This window comes from Phoca vitulina, unplaced genomic scaffold (assembly GCF_004348235.1).
Source record: "Phoca vitulina isolate PV1807 unplaced genomic scaffold, GSC_HSeal_1.0 scaffold115, whole genome shotgun sequence".
Lineage (NCBI taxonomy): Eukaryota > Metazoa > Chordata > Mammalia > Carnivora > Phocidae > Phoca > Phoca vitulina.
In genome coordinates, this window is record NW_022589818.1 from 158,019 (window position 1) to 182,486 (window position 24,468).

The 24,468-nt window shown below is 64.8% G+C and overlaps 2 protein-coding genes across 2 annotated transcripts; both read right to left on the reverse strand.

The window, feature by feature from the left end:
- Positions 1-956: 956 nt before the first annotated feature.
- On the reverse strand, positions 957-11,188 carry LRRC71 (leucine rich repeat containing 71). The gene is made up of 15 exons (XM_032398261.1): positions 11,029-11,188; positions 7,566-7,715; positions 7,105-7,230; positions 6,951-7,026; positions 6,667-6,744; positions 4,914-4,982; positions 4,555-4,714; positions 4,372-4,455; positions 4,216-4,305; positions 3,632-3,781; positions 3,383-3,476; positions 2,991-3,079; positions 1,663-1,774; positions 1,272-1,393; positions 957-1,076 (listed from the first exon to the last, which is right to left on the reverse strand). The coding sequence occupies exons 1-15, from the start codon at positions 11,186-11,188 to the stop codon at positions 957-959; spliced, it is 1,680 nt and encodes a 559-aa protein (XP_032254152.1).
- Positions 11,189-12,119: 931 nt separating this feature from the next.
- On the reverse strand, positions 12,120-24,157 carry PEAR1 (platelet endothelial aggregation receptor 1). The gene is made up of 23 exons (XM_032398331.1): positions 23,992-24,157; positions 22,515-22,654; positions 21,755-21,859; positions 21,333-21,433; positions 20,566-20,658; positions 20,084-20,327; positions 19,276-19,393; positions 18,975-19,111; positions 18,691-18,903; positions 18,264-18,438; positions 18,065-18,185; positions 17,196-17,359; positions 16,999-17,101; positions 16,717-16,863; positions 16,402-16,527; positions 15,412-15,540; positions 15,184-15,312; positions 14,820-15,032; positions 14,536-14,624; positions 14,290-14,425; positions 14,072-14,146; positions 13,736-13,984; positions 12,120-13,312 (listed from the first exon to the last, which is right to left on the reverse strand). The coding sequence occupies exons 1-23, from the start codon at positions 24,154-24,156 to the stop codon at positions 13,161-13,163; spliced, it is 3,324 nt and encodes a 1,107-aa protein (XP_032254222.1). The 5' UTR covers position 24,157; the 3' UTR covers positions 12,120-13,160.
- Positions 24,158-24,468: the final 311 nt, after the last annotated feature.

Genomic DNA, 24,468 nt, shown 5'->3' on the forward strand with positions numbered 1-24,468 from the left:
CAAAGCCTTGCAGGGCCTCGCTGAGCCTCGCTGAGCCCCGCAGAGCCTCGCTGAGCCCCGCAGAGCCGCTGAGCCCCGCAGAGCCCCGCAGAGCCCCGCAGAGCAGGAGTTTGGGGTAGGGAGAGCAGATCTCCATGGGCCGAGAGGATATGCTAGGGCAGAAGGGACGCTTCTGGAAACTCTCCAGAGGCCAGCCCCGTACTCCTTGGGCCCCGTCCATAGGTGATCTCAGGGGAGGCCCCCGCTCTCCAGGCTCCTCCAGCCCACCTGCCACCGGGGCATCCCTGGGTTCAAACTGCCAACATTTGGGGCGAAGGTATTGGGCTTCATGGTGCTTGGCCTTCACTCCGCCGATGCGGAGAGACTTCGCACCCTCTCCCCTCTCCGAAGTAGCCTACCAACTCTGCATTCCTTAGCTGAGTCCCCGTCTCCTCCGAAGTGACCAGATGCCTGGGCCCAACAGGGAGACGCAGAAGAAGTGGGCGCCTGGAATGGTGGAGCCCGAGCCCCACCGTCCACCCCACCCGTGCCCCCTCCACCGGGCCTGTGCGGGTGGTTTACAAGCCCAGTCTGCCCGCCGCCTGCCTCTGGACCAAAGGCTGAACATGCACCCTGGCGCGTCCCCTGTCCTCCAGGGAGCTCAGGCAGAGAGCAAGCAGCGGGGCCGAGGAGGCAGGGAGAAGGCGGGAGCGTGGTGCCGCCCCCCAGCCCCGGCTGCCCCCGCCCGAGGGCCCAATTGCATCCCCAGCAGAGCTGCGAAGCCCTTCAGCCATTTCAGGCCGCGTGACATGAACAGACTCAGTCCAAATGTTCCGTGTAGTTCTGGAACAGTGTTCAGACAACCGCAAGGGGGAAAGTACAGCGATGATAGACTTTGTTAACGACAGGAGCTCTGCCCCAGGGAGGCCAGCCCACCACACAGGGAGCAGAGCTGCTGCCGAAGAAGGGGGAGGGGGCTAGGTGGAGGAAGCCGTGGTCTCCTCCTCCCTGGGCTTGGCCTTACTGATGGGGTCCCTTGGCAGCATCAGCTCCTGGATCATGGTGTACGGGGGACATTGCGGGGAGAAGCAGTTTTTCTGAAGGAGGGAAAGGAAGGTGACAGACGACAAAGGGATAAGGATCAGTCCTCTGGGAAGAGACAGTTTGATGGGACAGGGTGGGGCGGGGCAGGGGGACATCGCTGCTGGTCCGGCAGCAAGAGCGGTGGAGGTGGTTGTGGGAAAGGCATGAGGGAGCCCCCAGACCTGCTTGGGAGCAGGGGACTGACTCACCGCCAGTGACAGGCACAGCAGCCCCACAGGGCCCTTGGCCGCGCTCCTGGACTTGGAGAACTGGGCCTGGTGCTGCACGGTGGCCAGGAAGCCCTCCAACCCCACCTCGGTGATGCGGTTTCCTGGCGGGGGGAGCGCCCAGGTGGCCCCCCGCCCCTGCCCCTCACTCCTCTGACTCCCCCTCTGGCCTCCCTGCCTCTGTCCTCCCTCCCGCGTCTCTCTCGCCTGACCTGCTCTCACCCCAAGCCCTGTGCGGGACGGCCTCCACCCTCACGATGCCCAGCCGGGGCGCAACCATGTTCTGCTCCATGGAGTCGGGGCTGCCCACCCCCAGCTGCACGGGGCCCAGGTGGCCTTGGGGGAGGACGACAGGGGTGCTCGGCAAACATACGGATGAGGTTGAGGTGCAAAAGGACCTTGTTCCCGGGCATGAACACTTTCCCCTCTCGGTGCTCCACAGGCTCCAGGAGAGGGCTAACCACCTCTGAAGGCTCGGCAACCAGCTGCTAAAGCAGGAGAAGGCTGCAGCCGAGCCCAGGGGCGCCGTGCGCTCTCTGTCCTCAGTGCTGCAGGGACAGAGATGAGCGGGCACCGCCCAGAAGCAACCCTGGAAAGTGAGCCGGGAGCCAGAGTGACGCAACGCCCCCCCCCCCCCCCCCCCCCCCCCCCCCCCCGCCCCAGAGCAGCCAGGGTCCGTGCAGCCCCGAGGAGGCCCACAGCCCAGAACAGCCTCCGGGAGCAGGTGCCTGTGCTCCCAGGCCGGCGGGGCCTGCGGTCCTTATTGCAGAGGAGGAGGAGGAGGAGGAAGGCGGTCCAGGCCGAGGAACCGGCCAGAGCCAAAGCGCGAAGCAGCGAGCATGTGCCGAGCATGTGCCGTGGGGGTTTTCCTCCGCCAAGAGCGAGAGCAAGGAGGACAGGGGTCAGGCCCGGCAAAGCAAACCCCAGGGGGGCGCCTGGCTGCTGGGGGGGACCTGCCACTAGGACCTCAGGGTTGTGAGTCTAAGCCCCACACTGGGCATAGAGATTACTTAATTAAAAAAAAGTTGTTTTTAAGGCAGGCCCCCCAGCCCCTCTCCCCGTGACCTTCCTCTTTGGTAAGTTGTTGGAGGCAGAGAAGACTCCCAAGAGGAGAGGCCCCTCCCTGCCTGGGGCGGCCGGCTCCTGACTGAGACAGAAGGTGAGGACACAGACCCTGGGGCCGCTGAGGGCGGGGGCGGGTGGGCGCTGCGGGCTCAGCAGTCCGGAAGGTTCGGAGCAAGGTGCAAGCCCGGTCAGAGGTGGAAGGGGGAAGGCAGGCTCTCGTAGCAAAAGAGAGACGGTCTCCAGGAGCCGTGCACAGGTGGGGCGACACCAGGACCCTAAAGACGCCCTGCCTTCCTGGGGGACTGCTGACAGGGGTGAGGAGGAAGGGGGAGCGCACCAGCGGAGGAGAGCTGGGGAAGTGACTGGCGGCCCCGGGGCGTGGGGAGAGTTGAGACAACAGGGAAAGGTGAGCACTGAGCTCCTACGGCCCCCCAGCCCAGCGAGCCCGGCGGGGATGGGGGGGCATGCGTGGACGATAGGACACGAATGGAAGCAGGAGAGACCCCCCCAGGAGGGGCTGCAGGGAAGGCGCGGCTGCCGCCACCACACCCCCCACCGTGCCCGCCTCCTTCCCCCTCCCCATCCCCCCCTCCAACCCCCACCTCCACCACCCCCACCCCCGCTCCCCTAGCCTACCTCGGACTCCAGCAGGAAGCTGCGCTTCTCTTTGTTCCCGGTCTTAGGCCCCTTTCCCTTGCTCGGCTTCTGCTCGGGGATGGTGACCTCTGGAGCAGGGAGATGAGCCAGGATGCACCGCGGGGCCGGGCCATACCGCCCAGGGCCCAGAGGGAACGGGCCTCAAACCTTGGGATCAGGCCCAACGGGAACAGAACTCTGTGGCTGGGTCCCTTCCCTGAGGGCGGTGCCACGGGGGTCCAGGCCGGGGACACAGGGCAGGATGGGGGGCTCGCCAATGGAAGGAAACACGGCCAGAGAGGCCAGCACCAGGAGGACGGGCCCCGCGTCCAGCCCACTGCTCTTCCTTCCCCGACAGCAAGGAGGGGCCACCGGTGGGCGGCGACACTTACTTCCCTTGCCCACCTTGGTGGCGTCTTCTTTCTTGGGGGTCCCCTGTGTGGGTGACTGCCCTGACCCTGACTTCTCCTCTTTCTTCACCCCGTTCTGTGGAGCGCAAGGAGACACGAGAGCCCTGCTCGCCGGGGAAGCCCTGCTCGCTGTGGGAACGGCCAGCTCTGGCCCCCAGGCCCCCTCTCTCCTCCCCGCCTGCGCTCCACGGAAGCTTCCCCACTGCGGGCCATGGCTCGCAGCACCCCTACCCCTGACTTCTCCTTTTTCTTGCCCAGGCCTTTCGGGGTCTTCGTTGTGGGCGTCTTGTCTGACTTTTCGGCCAGTGCAGCATTGCTGACCCCCATCAGGGGGTTCTTCTCGCGCTCTGCTTTGGAGTCCCCGTGTCGGGAGGAGGAGGGCTGTGCTCACAAAGGGAGGGGATGGAAGAAGCAGCCAGAACCCCTTCCTCAAGGAGGAGTGAGGGGAGCCTCATGCCTGGCTGGACTGACAGCACCCCCACCCCATCTCCCTGCCCAAACGCGACATTGCTGTTGGGGACGGGGGGACGCTGGGGTGGGGGCTCAGACTCTCACGCTGGGAGGGAAGCAGCAGGACCCTTTCACGGCTCCAGGTGCATTACATGAGTTCAGCGTCAGTCCTCCCGGCAGCCCCAGGAAGCCGCCATTCCGCAGCTGAGCCAACAGCCCGAGCTCCGGGGCTGTGGCCGGCCTGCTCGGGCTCGAACTCTATCCTTCCCCTTGCCCCACACACTGCCTCCCGGGGACAAGCTCGGTGCCTGCTAGGCCTGCACGGAGGGGCCGGCTTAGGACAGGCGGGGGGCTGCGGGGCTCACCGATCGCGAGCGCTCCTGAGACCCCTTCTCCAGCAGGAGGCGGCGGCGCTCCACCACCTCAGTGTGTGTCAGCTCGAAGGGGCGCAGGACCTGGGGCGAGTGGCCGGGTCAGACCCCAGTGGCGGACCCCGGCACCCTCCCCGCCGCCGCACCCACCTCGGCCAGCTTCAGGGCGCCCTGGTCCTGGATGCGGTTGTGCGCCAGGGACAGCCAGAGCAGGGCGCGGTTCAGCCGGAGGCCCTGGGGCGGGGGCGGGGCGGCGGCGTGTGTGAGCCCTGCGGCGGCTGCCCCGCTCCCCGGATCCCCGCTCCCCGCTCCGGGGCCCCGCCAGACACACACATCCGCGATGTAGCCAGCGCCCGCGTCCCCGATGTGGTTGAAGCCCAGGTTGAGCGAGACCAGGGTCCGGTTGCCACTGTGCAGCGTGGACAGAGCCTGGCCCAGCAGCTGCGCCCCGTGGTCGTCGATGTTGTTGTTCCGCAGGGACAAGTGCGAGATGCTGCGCGTGTGGGGGGAGAGCAGGCTCGCTAGCAACGCGGGGTCGGGGCTCGCCTCTCCGGAGGGCCTGACCTCTGAGGGTGGAGGGGTAGGAACCGAGGGTCCGTGGGCAGGTGGTGGAGGGCAGGGAAGGGTGGACTACGGCTGACCTGGACTGGGGAACAGGCGCAGAGAAAGGGGGCGAGAAAAAGCAGTCTCACGTGCTGTCCAGCGCCATGAGCTTGTGATAGGACTGCTCGGGCAGCGGGTTGCCCTCCAGAGACACCTTCCTGTGGACGGGGAAGGTCCGAGAACCAGGAGGCACCACTGAGGCCCCGGGAGGGAAGGGGTCAGAGAGGAGGTGTGGGTCTCTAGGTGCAGCGTGGAAACAGAGTCAAAGGATGGCCTTCCAACAGAGAAAGTTATATGGGACAGAAGTGTGGCTGGGTCACTCCCCAGCGACAGGGGCCTGTGGTGACGTGGCCTCAGTGAGGACCCCTGTGACCACCACTTCCTGCCCCGGAGGGTGGCTGGACCTAGTGACTCCCTTCCGATGGAATGGGATATGGCAAAAGTGGTGAGACGTCCCTTCTAAGTTCAAGTTCCAAAGGGCTGCGGCCTCCGCAGTAGGGGCTCCGGGGCATGCGCTGGGCTACCCACGGGCAGCCGGTCAGGGGCCGCGCGCGCGCAGCTCGGGGGCAGAAGCTGCAACCCAGCCAGGTGACCAGGTGACACCATCCCCAGCCAAGAGCCCCCCCGAGCTGGCGGCCCCCAGCTCAGCTGCATCCGGATTTATCTCACACCCGGAGAAAAGAAATGGTGGTTCTTCAAGCCACTACCCTGAGAGGGAATTTGTGAGGCAAGAGGAACAGAGGACCTTTTCCAAGTCACAACAAAAACTGAACTAATGGCTAGAAATTCCACTACTTAAAAATATTCTCCCACTATTTAGTATCAATGCTCAACCTTTCGTGTTGGTTCATCTTTCACCTAAAGCTGATTACATTCATTTTAAATTATTTGATTATGTTGATCTGACTTATTTTTGTATCTTATTTTTTTTAAGATTTTATTTATTTGACAGAGAGAAAGAGGGAAAGAGAAAGCACAAGCAGGGGGAGCGGCAGAGGGAGAAGCAGGCTCCCCGCGGAGCAGGGAGCCCGATGTGGGGCTCCAACCCAGGACCCTGGGATCATAACCTAAGCCGAAGGCAGACGTCTAACCGTCTAACCGACTGAGCCACCCAGGCCCCTGAGCCCCTATTTTTGTATCTTAAAATGAATTCTACAGTTTTGTTTCTGCTGGCTAATTTGTTTCAAATTCCCACGATGGACACAAGTCATGTTTCACGGTGTTCTATATGAAGAGTGTTGAGGACACCACCCCGGCCCTGGGCAGCTGTCCATCCCACCCACCGGGGCAGGTGGGCCAGGCATGTGAACCACCGGCGGTGTGTTCTGTGAGGCAGGGTAAGTCAAGGCTGCTGGGGGAGCCTCGGGAAGGAGCTCCTGCCCCCTCCTCTTCCTCCTTCACAGCTCAGCTCAGCACCACCTCCTCTAGGCAGCCTTGCTGTCTCCCTGTCCTACACCCATGAAATGGGGTGGCACTGCTCTGCCCGCAGTCCCCGCCGCCACGGTGCCCACGCAGGCCTGCAGTGTCTGTCCTAAATCCTTCCTCTCCCTCTCGGGACTGCCTGATCCTGACCAGCCCCCAGTCCAGCGGCAGGCCCCAGGCAGCCGGCACAAGGGAAAACCTCCAGGGAGAGAGTGGATGGTGGTGGGACTGGGGGAGAGGCAAGGAGGGACGGGGCCGAAGGCCAGGCTCTCTAGGCCCTGGTGTGGCAGCAAAGGGACCTGCTTCTTCTGGTCAGACTGGAGCTTCAAAACCAACACACCCCTCTGCAGGGATGCCACTCTCGTCCCCCAACTACCCACCCCGCCAGGGCCCTCCCCACTCCCCACTCGCCTCTCTGACCTGAGCGTGGATGCGCAGAGAGGCAGGAGGGCAATGAAGGTGGTCAGGGTCTTATCGGTCAGGCCCACCTTCCACAAGCTGGACTTGGAAGGTAGAGAAACCCAGCTGGAGCCTCACCTCCTTCCCTCGGAGGCCCCTCCAGCCACACCCTCCCTCATGCCCCACCCCCCACAGTCCCGGGGTCTCCGGGCCCCTTCAGTTCTCTCCCCCAAGCCACCAGAGCCCACCAGTTCCCCCCGGCCCCACACCGGCCTTCTGCCTTCCCCAGCCCTGTGTCCCCTCACTTGATGGCCTGCAGCTGGCTGAGCGGAGGCAGACATTTAGAGAAGATACCCAAGATCCGCTCCTCGACCTTCCAACCTGCGGGAGGAGGAGGAGGAGGAAGGCGCCTCAGGCCTGGGTGGGGGGCAGCGGGGCTGGGGGCCCGGCGGGGCTCACCACGGATGTAGATTTCCTTCACCGCCTTGTCCTCGGGCTCCAGCTCCACCTGGATGGTGGGCCGGAAGAACACGTATTTGCTCTCCAGACTGTTGAGGCTGCAGGACCCCGACAGGCGCTGATCATCTAGGAGGCAGGGGTGCGAGGAGACGGGGTGAGGAGGGAGGAAGCAGAGCCACCCTCCTGAGGGCAGCCGCAGGGGAGTACCGCTCACTGTGGGGGGGCGGCCCCAGCCTGGGGGTGCTGCTTCTTGGGCCAGGCCGGGGTGGGCTGGGGTTTGGGGAGGAAGGCGGGAGACTCACCCACCTCCACCCCCCCGACTTTGAACCCTCCCCTCGCGGCCGCACACACTGCCCTGCGCCCCAGCCTTTCGGCCCGCCTTGCGATGGGAGGCTGGGTAGCACCAGGCGACCCTGGCAGGCGACCCTGGCAGGCACCCCCGGGGCTCCTCTGGCACTCACCTAAGGTGGTCTTTTCCGACATCGAGGCGGAGGGGACGAAGGCCGGGTGCGGGCGAGGCCGGGGGACAACTTTGGGGAAGTCGGTGTAGCCCGAGCGTGTGCAGAGCTCCGCGAAATCCGTCTCGAGGACCCCGGTGCACTGGTACTCCTCTGCGGGGCGGCGGGAGGGTACGGCGGCTGTGCCCGAGGCCGCCACTGGGGGGCAGCAGAGAGCAGCGGGCGCCTGCGGGGTCCCGCGTCCCCGGGCTCACCCGCCGGGGGCTTGGGACCCCTCCTCCAAGGAGCACGTCCTTACAACCATTTTTTAAACGTAAAATGCGTTGTAAAGACCCGCAGCTGAGAACACTTGAGAGCAAACAGCGGGAAATCCAGACCCCGAAGAAAGGGGGGCCAGAGGGCGCAGGATGCACACAACCCGGGGCGCCTAACCTCTGTGCGGGCGCCTGCAGCCAGCCACCGGTCAAGGCCGCTTCCCCTCCGCGGCCGGCCCCCCGGGGGCCTGCACCTCCCACAGTGTCCCCCGCCCAGCCTCCTCCCGTGCCCCTGGTTCGCTGGGACGGCCCGGGGTCACGGGGCGGGGCGGGGTGGGGGAGAAGCCCAGGCCTGCTGTGAGCAAAGGCAGGAACCCGGGAGCACCTCTCCAGTCCCAGCCCCCCTCCCCCCCGCACCCCACCTGGACGCCGAGCTCCCGCAGAGCCTCCGGCTTTTATTTACTCGGCAAACCGGTATATAGCACTTACTCCTGCCCCGCACTGTTCTAAATGCTTTAGAAATACCACTTCATTCAAGAGTTCCACTAATTCAGACAGGCGCCCGCCACATCGCACCCCGAGGGATGTGCAGCCCTGAGTGAGTCCCCGGAGGCCCCTGCTCCTTCTGCTTCCCCAGGGGCATCCCAGGAAGGAGCGGCTCCTGGAGACGGGGAGGCGTGTCCCCGGCCCCTGGGGGAATCTGCAGGCAGAAGGGTTGGCCTGGCGCCAGCCTGCTCTTCCAAGGGCCGGGCAGCCCGGAGCCCCCACAGCACCGTCACCGCGCCCGGCCGCCGGGGCTGCAGGCCGACCCAGGGGCAGCAGGAGCCTGCCCGCAGGCAGGAGATGGCTGGAAGCACAGGGGCTCGGCGTTCGTGGGGACAAGACAAGAGAGGTTGGAGGGTTCTCGTGGCAAAGGAGCGAGAGGTACGTTCCTCGTGGGCCCAGCCATCAGGCGGAGCGCGGCACACAGGACATGTTAGCTCCCTGGACAGGCCCCGGCGGAACCCCGTCGCCCAGCTGCGCTGGGCACACGGCCTGCCCGCAGGCGCTGCTCCCCCTGCTGCGGGAGCCCCTCCACCCTTCCCGCTTCACCCACGCCACCTTTCTCCACAACAGACCTTCTCAAACTTGAACAACCAGGAGAACCAGTCAGTTTCCTGCCCCCCCAGTCAGATCCCCCCCCCCGCAGGGACCCTGATTCCACCGACCCGGTGCAGTCCGGGGAGTTGCATTTCTAACAAGCTCCCGGCCATGCCAGAGCTCCCGGCCAGCACCCCGACGGCCGCCGCGGCTCCAGAAGCGCGCTGCCTGCCTGAACCTCGCCGCCCGCCCGACTCGCTCGGCGTCTGCGCTTTGGCGAGCTGTTACCTGGGGGACCGCGCCGCTCCGGAAGGGCCTTGCTCCTGCTCCCCGCCTCGCACGCTCCCTCCCCACTCTCACTACTGACCTTGCCTTTGCACTTCTCGAGAAACAGAAGCCAGCAGATGGGATTTCCTCTAAACCCGTAAACCTTCCTAAAACCTTCCTGCTGCCGCCATCACGCTCTGAGCCCTGCACCTGCCGCGCTGCACACAGCGCCGCCCTGACCGCCGTGCTGCCCTGCGCAGCGCCCCGGGCAGTGGTCACCCCCATTCTCTCCCACCTGTCGGCCGGCCGACTGCACTTGGCTGCCTGCTGCGCCTCCCCTAACAGCTCTAGGCTGGGTCCTGAGTGCTCTGCGCCCTCTGGTTACACTCCCTCCTGCCCCACGGGATCTCTTTCCTTCCCAGGCCTTAAATACACCCAGATATCAGCAGCTCCCAAAGTGACATCTCTAGCCCTGCCCTCTCTCGAGGGCTCCCGACCCAAGTGTCCAGCTGTCCAGCCGACATACCCCCTCGGAGGTCTTCTCTCACACGCCCTTCCTCCAGGCTTTCCTGTCTGCGTTGAATGGCACCTCAGCCCGCCTCCTGGAACCTGGGAATTCTTCTTGCTATGTCCTTCTCTTTCCACCCCAGCCAAGACCACCAATTCTTATTACTTCTACTTGGGAAGTATTTTTCCAGGAAGCCTAATCCATTTTCCCTCACCGCTCAATTCCAACTACCCATCTGGCCTGTTGAAACGCCTCATACTCCACCTCCCTGCCTCATTCTCTCCGCTTCCACGCCATTGTCCATACAGAGCGGTGTGTGGGGACTGGCACCGGTCCATGGTCTGACAATCAGAGCCTCCCCCCAAGTCTGTTTCCCATGAGTCCAGGGACAGCAAGCCCCTGTCCCTCTCAAAGCAGATGGATTTGAATCCAGAAGCCTTCCCAAAGGGGCTCCTGGCTGGTAGAGCATGTGACTCTCTATCTCAGTTGGTAGAGCATGTGACTCTCTATCTCAGGGTCATGAGTTTGAGCCCTTTGTTGGGTGTGGAGCCTACTTAAAAAAATAATAATAATAAATTCCAATTCCAGTAAAGTCCCCTTCATGTATCATCTGTTTGGGTTGGGGTTCTGTCACCTGCAGCACACAGAGCCACACGCTTACTTGTACTGTGCTGTGGTTTTCTTTTCCCAGAAAACGTGAAAGGACTGTGTGCGTATTCTCTCCGTATCCAAAAAGTAATTGTTGGATGAATGAGTGAGTGAAACTCAAAGTCACCTCCTGGTGGGTTCTCTCCTCCACTCCACTCCCCCGCGACCTCCTATCACTCCGTGGGCCCTCTTCTCTCATACATCTTATCACATCTTATCGCATTTGTCACCATCCCAAACCACAGTGTGGGTTCTCTAGGATCAAGTTCGATTCAAACATCTGCCAAGCTGAGTTCCAGGAGCTGGGCTGGGAGTACTGGGGTTTGTATTCCGAGATGGAGTAGAGAGCTGGTCACACAGGTGCACAACGTATGCTTGTGGAGGAACAAAGGAATCGCAGTTTACAGAACACTTCCCCACGGTCCACTCCACCGCTCCTCACATCCCCGTACTACAGAGAAGGAGGGTGCCCGAAGCCACACTGCTAATAACGGTTAGCACGCAGAACACCCCGCCATGTGCCAGGAGCTGGGTACGTGCACTTGCTGAACACAACGCTCCTTAGCACCAGAGATGCCACGATTCCCCCGCTCGGCTGTCGGGCGCACCAGAGCGTCTTCCCGCACGACCAGTGCAGCGCCCGGCAGCAGGACGGCGCCCACCCGCCCTGGCAAAGCCGAGCGCACGCGGAGCCCCGCCGCCCGCCTACCAGGGTTCTTGGGCTCCTCCTCGCCCACCGGCTGCAGGACGGTGGCCGGCCTCTCCTTGGCCCCGCGATCCCCCTTCTTGGTCACTGCGCCGGACGACTTCTGGGTCCCGGGACGCGGGGCCCTGGGGGAGGCCCCGGGCGCACTCGCCTCGCCCGACATGCCGGCGCGGTCCGCAGCGACTCTGGGACGGCTCACCGGGCGAGGAGGCGACACAGGACTCCGTGGGGGCTCGCCCAGGCGACGGCCGAACCGGGGGTCTCTACTCCGCGGCCACTGCCCGCCCCGCCCGCAGTGGCGTCGCCTCCGCGTCCCTCTCCACGACAACCGTGCGAGCCCGGGGGCGGAGCCACAGCCGAGGGCGGAGCCACAGCCGGGAGAGGGGGGCGGGGGGGCCTGGGAGCGCCGCAGAACCACAGCCGGGGGCGGAGCCACAGCCGGGGTGGGGGGACCCGGAGGCGGAGCCAAAGCCGGGGCGGGGCGGGGGAGCCTGGGAGAGCCGCAGAGCCACGGCCGGGGGCGGAGCCAAGGAGCGAGCACGAGGGAGGAGCGGGGCCAGGGGCCCTCCAAATCCACCCGGGAAGCGGCGCTCTGGAAAGCCGGGAGCGTGTTAGGGATCGCGGCAGTCGGAGGGATCTAGGCAGGGAGAGTCGGTGGGGGCAGATGCACTTTCTGGGGTTCTCCCTCCTGTCCTGTAAGGAGAGGGCTCCTGATGGAAAAGGCGTGGCACTGGGTTTCTATTCTCGACCCATCTAGTTAGCCTCTGGGAGGTGTGGTAGTGGATCCGGATTCAGTGTCCTCGGGCGGTGTAGACTCTGTCGGTTCCACACCGGCGGGCCCCCATTTGAGTAGCCCCGCCCCCCCTGCCTTCCCGCCCCAGCCGCGGCAGCCTCCGCAGGGTTGTGCTCCCCCACTGCAGCTCCCAGCACCTGCCGGCCTTTGAGCCTTTGTGCTGCTGCCCTGTAGACAGGCGGCTCCTCGGGAAGCGGGACTTTCGCGGGCTATGAGCTCACAGCGCGCCGTTCGCCCGCACCTGAGCACCTACTAACACTTAATCCCTGGTACTTTCAGCTCACTCAGCCACTCAGCCTTTTGGGGAACGTTTATTGAGTGCCTACTGTGTGCCAAGGGGAACCAATGTTGAGTACAATACATGGTAACTGCCTTGGGGGACCCCGCGGTCTGGTGGGGGAGGCACAGATTAATCAAACGATCACATAAGAAACAACACATTCCAGGGAGAGCTGGTACCCTGAGGGCCTTCTCCAGGCATCCGGTGAATGCACACAGCTGTAATCCGTGCCATGCAAGAGGGGCACTTCCATGGAGAGAGGATGTGAAGGACAAACAGCAGTGAACAGATGAGTGGAAGAGAAGAAGACGGATGTGCAAAGTCCCTGTGGTAGGAAGAAGTGTGGCCGGTAGGACCTGGAGCCCAGGGTGACTGGAACGGAGTGACAGTGAACACAGTTCCAGCTGAGGCTGAAGAGATAGGCCAGGCCAGCAGAGCCCCTAAGGCCTCTGACAGTTTTGACTCTGGCCCCAGAGCCATGGGGCGCCCATGAAGACTTTCAGACGGAGGTCAGGTAACCACCTCGTATTCTGAGCAGTTGGTTGGAGCAGGTACCAAGTGGATGCAGGGAGGCCAGTGAGGCTATTGCTAGAGTTAACTGGTTTGGGCTGCCTCTCGACTACACAGTGAGTGCCCCAGGACAGGCTGTGGGCCTCGAAGCCCTCTGAAGCTACACACACACACACACACACACACACACACACACACGGAGCCCAGCCTGGGAGTGCACAGAAAAGGAACCCAATGTACATTTTTGACATTAATCTGAAATCAGACTTTTCTAGCAACATTCATCCCACCAGTTTATGCACAAAGGCCCTGGGGCCTTGGGGAGCAGCAGGTTGGAACATGAACGAAAGGGAACGCGGGCTTCCTGCTGAGCAGGGTGTCCCGCGCTGGAAGCTGGGAGCCAGGCCCTGTCCCCTCCACATTCACTTCCTCTAGTAAACGTGCTCATATTCGTGGTCTGCCGGTCCTCTCCCTGCTCCTGGCAGGGTCCAGCAGGCTCTGTCCCCAACCTCGGGCAGCAAAGAACAGGCATGCTGGTGCCATCCTGACCCCTCAGCGGTCCTGGCGCCGGAGCGGGGGTGATGGGGGGTGCCGTACTGGAGGCAAGTCATAGTGTCCCGGGATGTGGCTGTTCTTGGGTGAGTCGTAGTGGCCAGGGGGCAGGCCCGGAGGCAGTGGGAGCTGGGAGCCCACAGAGTCTTGGTCTGGGGACAGAGAGGGGACAGGATGGGAGGTGGCTCCTCCCTCCTCTTCCTGACCGCAGCCTCTCCTGCCCACAGCCAGATGGATGTGTGTCCCTCCTCCGCTGCCAGTGGCCTCCTCCGAGGCCACCCTGACCTTGTCACCAACCTTGTTCCCCTCTTTTCTGGGTACCAACCCCACAAGTCAGGTGCTGTGCGACCACCATTTCAAATCCTCAGCCCTGGGAGGTAGGCCCACTGCTCACGGGCTCTGAGAGGCAAGGTGATTTCCCAAACATCGTGCCTGGTGTGAGCCCAAGTCTGAGCCCAGAGCCCATGCTCTTGCTGCCACGCCATGCCACCCCTGCTCTCTCTCCCTCTGACCCTTCCTTCCCCCTCCCTGTCCTGGCCACCGTCAGCCCTGCCCCAGCGGAGAGGGGGGCTCACCATAGGTCAGAGGGCTGGGCTGTTCATAGGCACCACTGTCTCTCTGTGGCTGGGGGCGGCGCCACCTCTGGTTGTCCCAGAGCTGAGCGGGCTGCCTGGGGGGGGACCCTGAGGGAGGGCCTTTCATCTCCACATAGCTGCTCTCCCGGGGGCTCCCTAGGAGGCTGGGCAGGTCCCGGATGGTGGCGTAGGGGTTTTCGCTGCTCAGGGAAGCCAGGCTGGCCCTCAGCCCCTCCTCAGAGATGGGCCCTAAGGACAGAGGAAGGAAGTCAGGCTCCGTGGGGCCCTGGCTCCTAGCGCCCAGCTCAGCCCGCTCCCTCGCCACTCTGCCCGTGCCTTTGCTAGAGAACGGGCCTGGGCCGCCGCGGCTGCTGGAGCTGGGGCTGTAGCTTCGGTCCAGGCGGCCGCTACCTGAGCAGGAGGGAGAGGAGGGGGGCAGTGAGCAGTCAGGCTCCCACCGCCTCTGGAACTGGAGCCTCCCACGCTCAGATGGAGCGGGATGCTGGGCTGCACACGGCCACCCCCACCAGAGGCCTCGGCCTCCAGGCTCCTACCCCTGTCCAGAGGCCCTGGTGGGGGCTCCCGGCGGTGCTTCCAGTCAGCAGGCAGGGTGCTGTGGTTATCCAGGCCATGCGCACCCCCTGGCCGCTCGGGGACCTGGAGGCTGGTGAACAGCTGACTGCCTGGAACCTAACGGGGGGAGGGGGCGTGGGATAGGGAGAGTAGCATGTCAGGATGGAGCCTCCCAGAGAACCAAGTCTGTGCCCACCCCTCTGCAGCGCCCCCCCGCCGGCACTGACCTTGTTAGGGGGCGGGGGGTTCGGGGAGCACTGTGACAGGGTGTGGTAGCTGGGGTTGGAGTAGTAGTGGCTGTAGCTCGGGGGGACATCTGCATGGACAGACACAGGCGCGTGGTGACCTGGCCGGTCAGACAGAGGCCCGGCCCGGGAGAGCTGCTCTGCCCCAGCAGGTCAGTAACCAGCCTCTCTGACCTCGCCTCTCCCCTCCAGCGCCCCACTTCCCATCTTCCAGGTCTGGAGTGGGGACCCAGGAGCCTTGCCCCCCCACCCCCAGGCCGGCTCACCTGGCATGACGTACTCGGAGCTGTCCAGGCGCCTGCCGCTGTAGGCCACCGTCAGGTGTTGATGTTCCTTGCCTTTTTGCCAATGGCGGTAGCCAATGAACAGCGCCAGCAGGGCCACCACCAGGGACCCCAGCACTGCGATGCCAATCACTGCCCCCAGTGAGTTATAGGTCACCGGAGAGGTAGGCATCATGGTGAAGGGCTCCTGGTTTCCTAGGGGGACAGGGTGGCCACTCGGCATGTCTTGGTTCTGCTGCTACGCGAGGGGCGCACGCACAGGAGAGGCCCCAGTAGGGAGGCCGGGAGTATGAGGGGTCTGGGTCTTGGCGCCCTGGGGACAACGGGGCCCTAGAGAAGAACTCACCAATCCTGCAGGGGGCACCGCTGTCCTCTGGGGGACACACACAGGCCCCAGTCTCCGGGTGGCACCTCTCTCCAGGACTGCATTGGCATGGCTGGGAGCAGTTGGCTCCGAACGTCCCGGGAGAGCAGCCTGGGAGGGAGGCAAGGAGGCGGGTGGGGCGAGGGGCCAAAAGCTGCAGTCTCCTCCTCGGGCTGGCGGGCGGGGCATGAGTCCCCCTTCTGTGGGTACCTTCCAAGCAGAGGTGTCCCGTCCAGCCTGGGGGGCAGAAACAGCTCCCATCCTGGGGGTGGCAGGTGCCTCCATGGCCGCACTGGCAGGGCTGGGCACAGTTGGCTCCCCAGTGTCCTAGAGGGCATGCTGCAGGGGACAAATGGCTGTCTGGCGGGGCAAGGCCGGTCCCCGCTGGACGAATGCTCAGCCCCCAGCCTCATTGAATCTGCTCAGCCTTGGTCTCCCTGGGACACCAAGGTTTTGAACCAGAGCTGCCCACGGATGACTCACAGATGTTTATCACATGCCCAGCTGCCCACTTGAACCTGCCCTTGGTTATCTAATAGCCATATCAAGATGGGGTGCCCAGGGCCAGACAAGCAAAGGGCACCACTACTACCCTGCATTGCTTAGCTCTGGATTCTTTTTTTCTCTTTCACCTAAGACAGAAGTAAGCGCCCATACTATTTGAGGTATAATTTCTGTGTGCCTGACATTAGGGTAGCCGGGACCGAATTCTATGGGGACGCTCCCCTCCATCACGCCCCTCGACCGCCGCCCCCGAGCCCGCACCCAGCTTCTTCTGGGTCACCGCTTCTCATTTCTCCTTTCTAACACTTGCTGTACTTGGTTTTTTGGACTAATCTGTTCCGTGATGTTCTTTATATATTTATGGAGGGAAGAAGCCACACATAAATAAATAGAAATTGAAAACCGCAGAAGAAAAGAAAGAACATGTCCAAAACCAAGCTTAGGGGTCCCCCCATGCCCGGACAATAATGCCCTTCCCAGGCCGCCCTGCAGAGGGGCCAGGGGACTTGTCTTCTGCAAGTCTCGAGCTGCAGCCCGAGCACCTGGGTCATTATATAGTGTCCGTATTGTTTATATAAACTACTGAATCAAAGTGGGCCGGGAGGCTATCACACGCGGGAGCGGCGGCACGGAAGCCTCTGGTCCTCAGCCCAGCTCTCAGCACGCATGCGCTCTCGCACACAAGCCGCCACATACGCTGGGAGCAATCGGGGCCTGTCCAGCCGGCCAGACAGTAGCAGGTCCCGTCCGAGGGGTGGCAGGAGGAGTGGTTGGCACACTTGCAGGGCACACAGCGTTTTCCATAGCGGCCGGGCTGGCAGGCTGGGGGAAAGAGACCGGTGGTGACTGGGGGCAGGGACCACCCCTCGCTCAGCCCTGGACCCCACTAGCTCCCTCCCTCCCTCCTTCCCACTGCAGAAGACACCAAGAGGGGCAGCGGGGGGCTTCTGGCATCTGACATTGCCCTGCACCCTCCTGCTGGTGAGCGGGGGGAAGGAGAGGGAGCCTCACATCTCTGGCAGGAGGGGCCTCGGAATCCGGGGGCGCACACGCAATTGCCGTTCTCAGGGACGCAGGTGCCCCCATTCTTGCAGGTACAGCTCTTACTACAGTTGGCTCCCCAGAAGCCGTCGGGGCAGGGCAGGTGGCAGCGCGTCCCTGTGGGACAGAAGTGTAGGGTGAGCCTGGCCGGCACCCCCCCCCCCACATCCACAGGGGCTCTTCTGGACACTTCTCCTGTGGGATCCACCCCCCAGCTCTGGGGGCCTGGGGCCGGGACACCTCGATGCTCACCCGTCCAGCCGGCCTGGCACCAGCAGTGTCCACGGACAGGGTCGCAGCCGTCAGAGTGGTCACACTCACAGCGGCTGGCACAGCCTTCACCAAACTGCCCCTTCTTGGAGAGGGAGTGGAGGGCGGGGCAGGCCAGTCAGCTGGGGGGGTCGCTATGAGCCGCCCTCCCCCGGGCAGACAGGCTGTTGAGCACTTACCGGGCAGGGGAGCTGGCAGTGGGCCCCGTGCCACCCCGGGGTGCAGGTGCAGGCTCCAGTTTGGGGGCTGCAGGCCGCCTCGTGGGCACACTGGCAGCTAGCGTTGCAACCGAAGCCCCAGGTTCCGGGCGAGCAGGGCACGGAGCAGTTACCACGCTGCCAACCTGGAAGAGGGGCCCCGCAGAGAGGCATGGGGATCGGCCCCCCTCCCGAGCAAGCACCACGCGGCATCAGCTGTGCCAGGCTCGGTGCCGCGACCTGGGGGTGGGAGTGCGGGTGCTCGTGGCCCACGCAGGAGGCAAGCATGTACACGGTGACACGCTCGGCGGCTGCCAGTGGTGCACCGCTCCCCTCTGGGGCCTGCCTCTCCTGCAGAATGGGGGGGCTTGGCAGCAAACGCAAACGCTTAGGGCAAACCCCAAACCAGGTAACTAAATGCACAGATCATGTGTCAGACTACAGGGAGGAGTGGGGACTGGAGACCGGAGGTGGGTTACACATCACCGAGAGCCAGCCAAATACAACACATCGGTGTCAGAACGCAGCCTAAAGGTTGCCAACGGGCCACCCGGCTGGATCTCAGAAGCCCTTCCTGGCCCTGCCAGTGCGTGGTTCTAGGTGACTGAGGGCGAGGGATGCTCGCCCGAGACGTGCCTTCTGACCTGGGCCTTTAAGCACAAGTAGGATTTCTGTGGCTGAAGAAAAGCAAAGTGGATTTTCCAGGAAGGAAGTAGCCTGGCTACTTTCCCACCGTCCGGCTGCTGCCTGGGGGCTCCGCCCCGCCCGGGGCCCGCCCCCACCCTTGGGCCCGCCTTTTCCCCGTGGCCCCGCCCCCAAGCCGCCCCTCCCCGGAGGCCCCGCCCCATTACCCTCCTTGCAGACGCAGGCGCCGTCGACGGGCGAGCAGGCGATAGCGTGGTCGCAGGAGCAGCGCGCCTTGCAGTCGACTCCGTAGGTGTCGGGGGGGCAGAGGCTGGCGCAGTGCGGGCCCTGAAGGCGGGGGACTGTGAGGGGGCGGCCCGGCCCCTCCGCCTCGCCCCCCCGGGTCCTCGCCGCGCCGCGCCTCACCGTGTAGCCGGGCGCGCACCGGCACAGGCCGCTGTCGGGCTGGCACGCGCCGCCGTGGAGACAGAGGCAGTGCTCCTGGCAGCCGGGCCCGTGCGTGTCCTGCGGGCAGCTCTCGTTGCAGTGCAGGCCGGCCCAGCCCGGCAGGCACGAGCACTCCCCGCTCATCGGGTGGCAGCTGCGGCGGGAGCGGGCGGCGCCGTCTGACGGGGTCCGCGCGCGCTCCCCGGGCTCCCCGGCCCCTCGGCGCGGCGGGCGCGGGGCTTCGCCGAACCGGGGGACCGTTCCGAGCGCGCCCCCGCGCCCACCCCGAGGCCCCTCCCTCCCCCTTCTGTGACATCTGTCCCGCCCTCGGGCCGGCCTCCGCGGCTTCAGCACCCAAGTCCTCTCCCACTGGCGTCCGAGCCTTGAGCGCGCTCCCGCGGCACACCTGAGGCTGTGTTCCGGGTCGCAGGTGCAGGGCTCCTGGCAGCTGAGGCCGTAGAGGCCGTCGGGGCAGAGGCGCTCGGTGCAGCGGTCCCCGGTGAAGCCGTGTTCGCACAGACACGCGCCGTTGGCCGGGAAGCAGCGCGCGCCCTGGGCGCAGTCGCACGTCTCGGCACAGTCCTGGCCGAAGCGGCCCACGGGGCACTCCTCACGGCACCTGGGGGCCTGCCCAGTGAGCCTGGCGCCGCCCGTCCCCTCGCCGCTCCCGCCCTCGCCAAAGCCACTCACCGATCCCCCGTGTAGCCCGGAGCGCAGCGACACTGGCCAGTGAATCGGTCACAGAGGCCACCATTGTGACAGTGGCACTCTTGGGAGCAGTTAGGTCCGTGGAAGCCCTCTGGGCAGGGCAGGGAGCAGATGGTGCCCTGGAGGGGTGGAAGATGGACAGCCCCTCCCCTTGGGCACAGGACCCCTGATACCCCCATACCTCAAACCCCTGCAGGGTCCACAGAGCCCACCCCCTTCACACGCATCCTCCTCCCAGCCCCGCAGAGAAGCACCCCATCGGCTCAGGCCCCACACTTCCTACCATCCAACCAGGTGGGCAGCTGCAGGAGTCCTGGGAGGCCTGGTAGACACCCCCATTGTGGCAGGGATAGGTGCTGGGGCAGAAGCCAGCGGGGCCCGGGAGACAGGACACCTCACAGCTGCTGGGCAAAGCGGCGAGGTCAGGGTGGGCGCCGGCAGCCCCGGCCGCCCCTTTGCCTCCAAGGGCTGGCCCCCTGCCCCCTGGCTCCCTGAGGTCAAGGAGCAAATCCTGACCTCAGAGCTCAGTGTGGCATCCAGTTGTTGGGTGCCACCCGCCTTCCCTGTCGGGGACGGGAGGAGTCAGAAAGCAAAGGTTTCCAGGACCAGACACGGTGGGGACAGCCAGCACCCCAGATGGGGCTGTGCCCCTTCCACTCTGCTCCTGCTGTTGCGGGGGGAGGGGGTGCAACTGCCTGCCAGTTTTTCTGCCCCAGAGGGCTCCCCTCTGGAGCTGCTCTGTGAGGCCCGGTGCATCTCGACCTAGTGCGTCTCCCCTCTGCTTGGCCCCGCACCTCCTCACGACAGGCTTCTCTGGGACCGTGTCAGCCCCACTTTGCGACGCCCGCTCACACACGTGCGGGTTCATCCGCACAGTGAGCCTTCCGGGAGCATGATACTGTTGCCACCTTACAGACAGGGAACAGCTCACCACGACTCCGCCATTGGCTCAAGGCTGCTCAACTCGCCAGGGGCGGAGCTGGGACGAGGACCTCGGCCTCTCCGTTCTGTCCCATTTGGGACCAAGTCTGAGTCCCCTCCTATCCCCACGTGTGCCCATGTGGTCCTGTGTCTGCAACCCCGTTATGCACCTGGGCCCCGTTCTCCCTGGGGGGCAGAAGCAGGCTCCGGTCCGGGGGTCACAGGGCGCTCCGTGGCACTGGCAGGGTAACTGACAGGCAGGACCGTACTGGCCAGAGGGGCAGGGCTGGAGGCAGTGTGGGGGCTGCAGGCCGGAGGGGCAGAAGCAGGCTCCACTCTTGGGGTCACAGGAGCTGCTGTTCCCACAGTGGCAGGGCTTGTCACACTGAGGCCCCCACATGCCTGGGGCACACGCTGCAGGATGAGGAGGGGAGAAGGGGGTCACCGGGGGGTCTCCTCCTCCCTAATGTCCACTCAGTCCCCGGCTCTGTGTCCCAGCCCACCCCCCACACCCGTGCCCTGTGCCACACCTCAGAAAAGGCAGCTGGCCGCTGTGGGGCTCTGGGGCGCCTGTCCTAGGGGACTAAGCACCTGTGCGCGGTCAGGAGGGTGCAGCCCCAGTCCTGCGCCCCCATAGCCGCCCGGCACTCACCACTGGAGCAGTCGCCGCCCCGCCAGCCCTGCGCGCACTGGCACCGATCAGGAGCCACACAGTGGCCGTGGACGCACTCCTGGACGCAGAGCGCTGGGGCAGAGATGGAGGGAATGAGGGACGCCTCCCCTGCCCCCACCCACCTTTCCTCCTCCGAAGCCAGACCCTGGGGGCCTGGCCCTCCCGGAGCAGCACTTCTGCCTCGAAGAAGCGGCCACAGAAGACAGGGCCAGCAACTCAGGCCAGAACTTGACAAAGGCTCAGATTCCAGGCTCCCCAGCCCCTCAGTGTGACTTCTCCAAGCACCAAGTTGGGAAAACAGAGAGGGGCTCCTCGGGCGGGACCAGACTTGGCTGTGTGCAGAGAGCAGGCGGCCGGCGGGGAGTGGGTCGGGCTGGGTAGGAGTCTCTACGGGATGAGGGAAGGGGGAGAGAGGCAGAGCAGGCTCCTGTCGGGGGTTCCGGGGCGCGGGGGGGCCGGGCAGGAGAGCCTGGGCAGTGACAAGTCAAAGACAGACAGCAACAGAGAGACAGGGATGGGAAGAGACAGAGACTCATAGTGACAGAGAGACACGAAGGCAGCCCCGAGACAGACAGACAGAGATGCTCAAACACAGGGAGAGAAGCGGAGGGAGAAACATGGGGTCAGCCAGGACAGAGGAGGCTAGTGGCAGCTGCTGGGGGAGGGGGCGAGGACAAGCCCGGAGGGGGCAGAGAAGCGGGGACTGGGCCCTCCCTCTCCCCCTCCCTGGCCCCACCCAGACTCACGGACACAGGTGCCCCGGCTCTCGTAGAAACCCACACAGCACCGCAGGCGCTTCCGGTGCTCTGTCCTCACCACCTGGCGGTACACCGGCCTGTAGACGACCCTAGGGGACCCCGAAGGTGGCCCTCAGTGCCCCCTGCTGAGGCCGGCCACCCCCACCACCGTGTGGCACCACCCTGTGGCCCTGGGGAATCCGGGCAAGGCCCACCACTCCAGGCGGGGTGGGGGGCACAAAAGGAGCATTCCCTCACTGCCCCCCAACCACACACACACACACACACACGCACACACGCACACAAGCCCCCCCACCCCTTGAGTGCTTCCTCGGCACTCCAACGTTTCCGAGAAGAGAATGAGGCTGTGGAGGCCCAGGGCCCGTTGAGGCAGCACGCAGCCCACGGCGGGGGGACGGGTGGGCACTCACGTGGGCTGGGGGCAGCTGTGGGGGCTCTCCCAGGGCCGGTCGCAGGGCTCCGAGGGGAGCAGGCTGAAGGGGCGGGAGTGGGACTCCTTGGTGGTGGTGGTGAAGCTGCAGGACAGGGATGGGGCCAGGGCTCAGTGTGAGGGGGAGGCCTGGCTGCCACAGGGCACTCTGGAAGCAGAGGTATGAGGGCTTGGCCCTGCTGGGGAATGCTGCCCCAACATGGGGGTTTGCTCCCCCAAGCCTAGGAGGAATGCCTATCCTGGCCCCCTCCATTTGGAGGGGTCCTCCCAGAGTTGGAATATTCCTGGGACACCCCCCATCACTGCCCCCTCCTCGCCCTATTGGACCAGAGCATTCCATTTCTCCCTCCTCCTCCTCCCTACAGGGGAGATTGAGCTAGAATTGATTTCTGGGCCCAGCTGATGGAGATGGATGAAGCATTTCTGGCCAAACCCCGACCTGGGCCTCGTTCCCCAACCCTATCCCCTTTGCTCCCCCGGGACCAGGCCCCCTGCTTGCTCCATAGTGAATGTCTCCCACCCTGTGCTCTGTCCTGCAGCCAGCTTCCCACAGGGACCAGGGGACAGGGATGAGGAAGGGACAGGGTCAGAGGTAGCCCATGCAGGGGAGGAGAGAGAGCAGGGGCAGAATCAGGAGGGATGGGAGGGGGTGCTGGGGAGAGGCAGGGAGGCAGGGAAGGAGAGGGAGAGGAGACCCCATAGACAGTAGGGGAGCTGGGGAAGCAGCAAGGGCCCCTTACCTTTCCCAGAAGCTGCAGGTGTTGGGGTCGTTGGGGTTGAGGGCTCCAGCCAGCCCCAGGCCCAGGGCCAGAAGGAGGGAGCGCAGAGGGGGTAGCATTGCGAGGCCAGGCGCTGGGGCAGGTGACGGGCCACCGAGTATCTGCAGGGACCAGAAGGGGGTGTGCAGAAGACCCGAGGCTGCCGTCATGGGAGGGCTCTGCTCCCCAAGGTCGCATCCCTGACCAGGTGGCTGTTCCCTCTGCCTGGCCGTCCTCCCTCCGTTCTTCTCCTGAGTCCTCACCTCTTAAAGTCTCCCCGAAGTGACACCTTTCCTTCTCTGCAGACTGCCCCCACCCCTCCCAGCACCATTCTCTCACACAGGGCCCAGGGCCTCTAGAGGCGGGGCTCCTGCCTTGGATCTCTGAGCCCCGGCCAGCCCCTGCCCAGGGCACAGGGACGCTGGTGTGGAGGTGGGAAGCTGGAGCCCGTGGGGAAGTCATGCGGGAGGCCCACCAGGGCTCCGCCGGAGGAAGAATTTCCAGGCACAGCAGCGTGTCATGGAACCGGCCACTCGGAGGGGAGCTTCCTGTCACCGCATGCATGCAGGCGGAGGCCAGAACCCCTCTGATGCAGCTGGGGGCCGGCGGCTAAGAGGGCTGGGAGTAGGGCCGGTCCGGGTGACCTTGAAGGAGGCCCCTCCTGACCACTGGTGTCTGGTGCACGTCCACGGGCTTCCGGGAGCCAACAGTGCCCGGCCAGAGAGGACACATTAGGAGCCTGAAATCACGCTCGCTCGGGGGGATTATTGACGCCAGGGACACTGCCAAACACCACAAACCAGGGACAACCCCATCCCCACCCCACCAGCAGCGCACCACTGCCCCCAAGTCCCAGGGCTACGGCCCCCAGCTCCCTCTGACCACCGCCTCAGCCATCTGGAAGCAGCTCCTCTCGGCCTCTTCCTCCGCCCTGGCCTCGCCCGGGCGGGTGGGGAGCCGGTCAGGACCTCAGCAGGGCTCAGGAGGGGCTGAGCTCCTGAGTACCCACCCCCGCAGTCCGAGTCAGATTGTGTTCCATGCTCCTAAAACTTGCCCTGCCTCCCGGCTCCCTGCCTCCCTGAGGCGCCCACATCTGCTTATAATTTTCCCTGAGAAGAGAGAAAGGTCGTGGTTGCTGGCCCCTTCCCCCCCTTGAGTATCTCTGGAATGCCTGCTGCCTGGCCCCACCCCACGCCCCCCACCCACACACTCCCAGGGCCCCCCAGCCGCTCTCAGCCCTCCAAGTCGAGGGAGAGAGATGCACCCCGACTTAACCCCATGTCACCCTCTGCTGTGCCCCAGGGATGCCGCCCACTGTCTCTGCCACCTCCCAGCTCCTGGCCCAGGGGCTGCCCCCCTGCGGGATGACCGGTGGCCCTGTCACAGCTCCCCCAGGGCACCCGTCCACCACTGGCCTCCTTGGTGCTCCTCCCCCACCCTCAGTCCTCGGGGCGCTCACCAGGCACCCTGTGGTCTGAGAAACTCGCAGGAGCCAGGGGTCGGGCCTGGGGGGCCTGGCAGTGTCCTGGGGGATCCCAGCGCTCAGGATATGGAGCCTGAAAACAGGAAATCGAGCCTGGCTGGCGTGTGCGTGTGAGGGGAGGGCAGCAGGGAGTGGGGTCATGGGCTCCCTGCTCCCCAACCCTGAACTCAGAGGGTGGGATGCAGGGGACAGGGCCAGCGGCTTGTCTCCTGAGCTGAGCACACAGGCCCCGTCTGAAGGGGTGAGGGGGAGACTCAGCCTGTCCTCAGAGAGCCAGGCCTCAGTCACGAATGTCTGTCCCGGGAGGCAAACCCCCCACCGCAACCTCTGCATCCCCCCCATCCCCCTCCCAAACAGACTTGGCTCCTTTTGCCACCATCCCCAAACCATCCCCTCCACCCCTGCCCTGCACGGGCCACCTTCCCAGGTCCAGGCCTGCCTCCAGGGCCCACC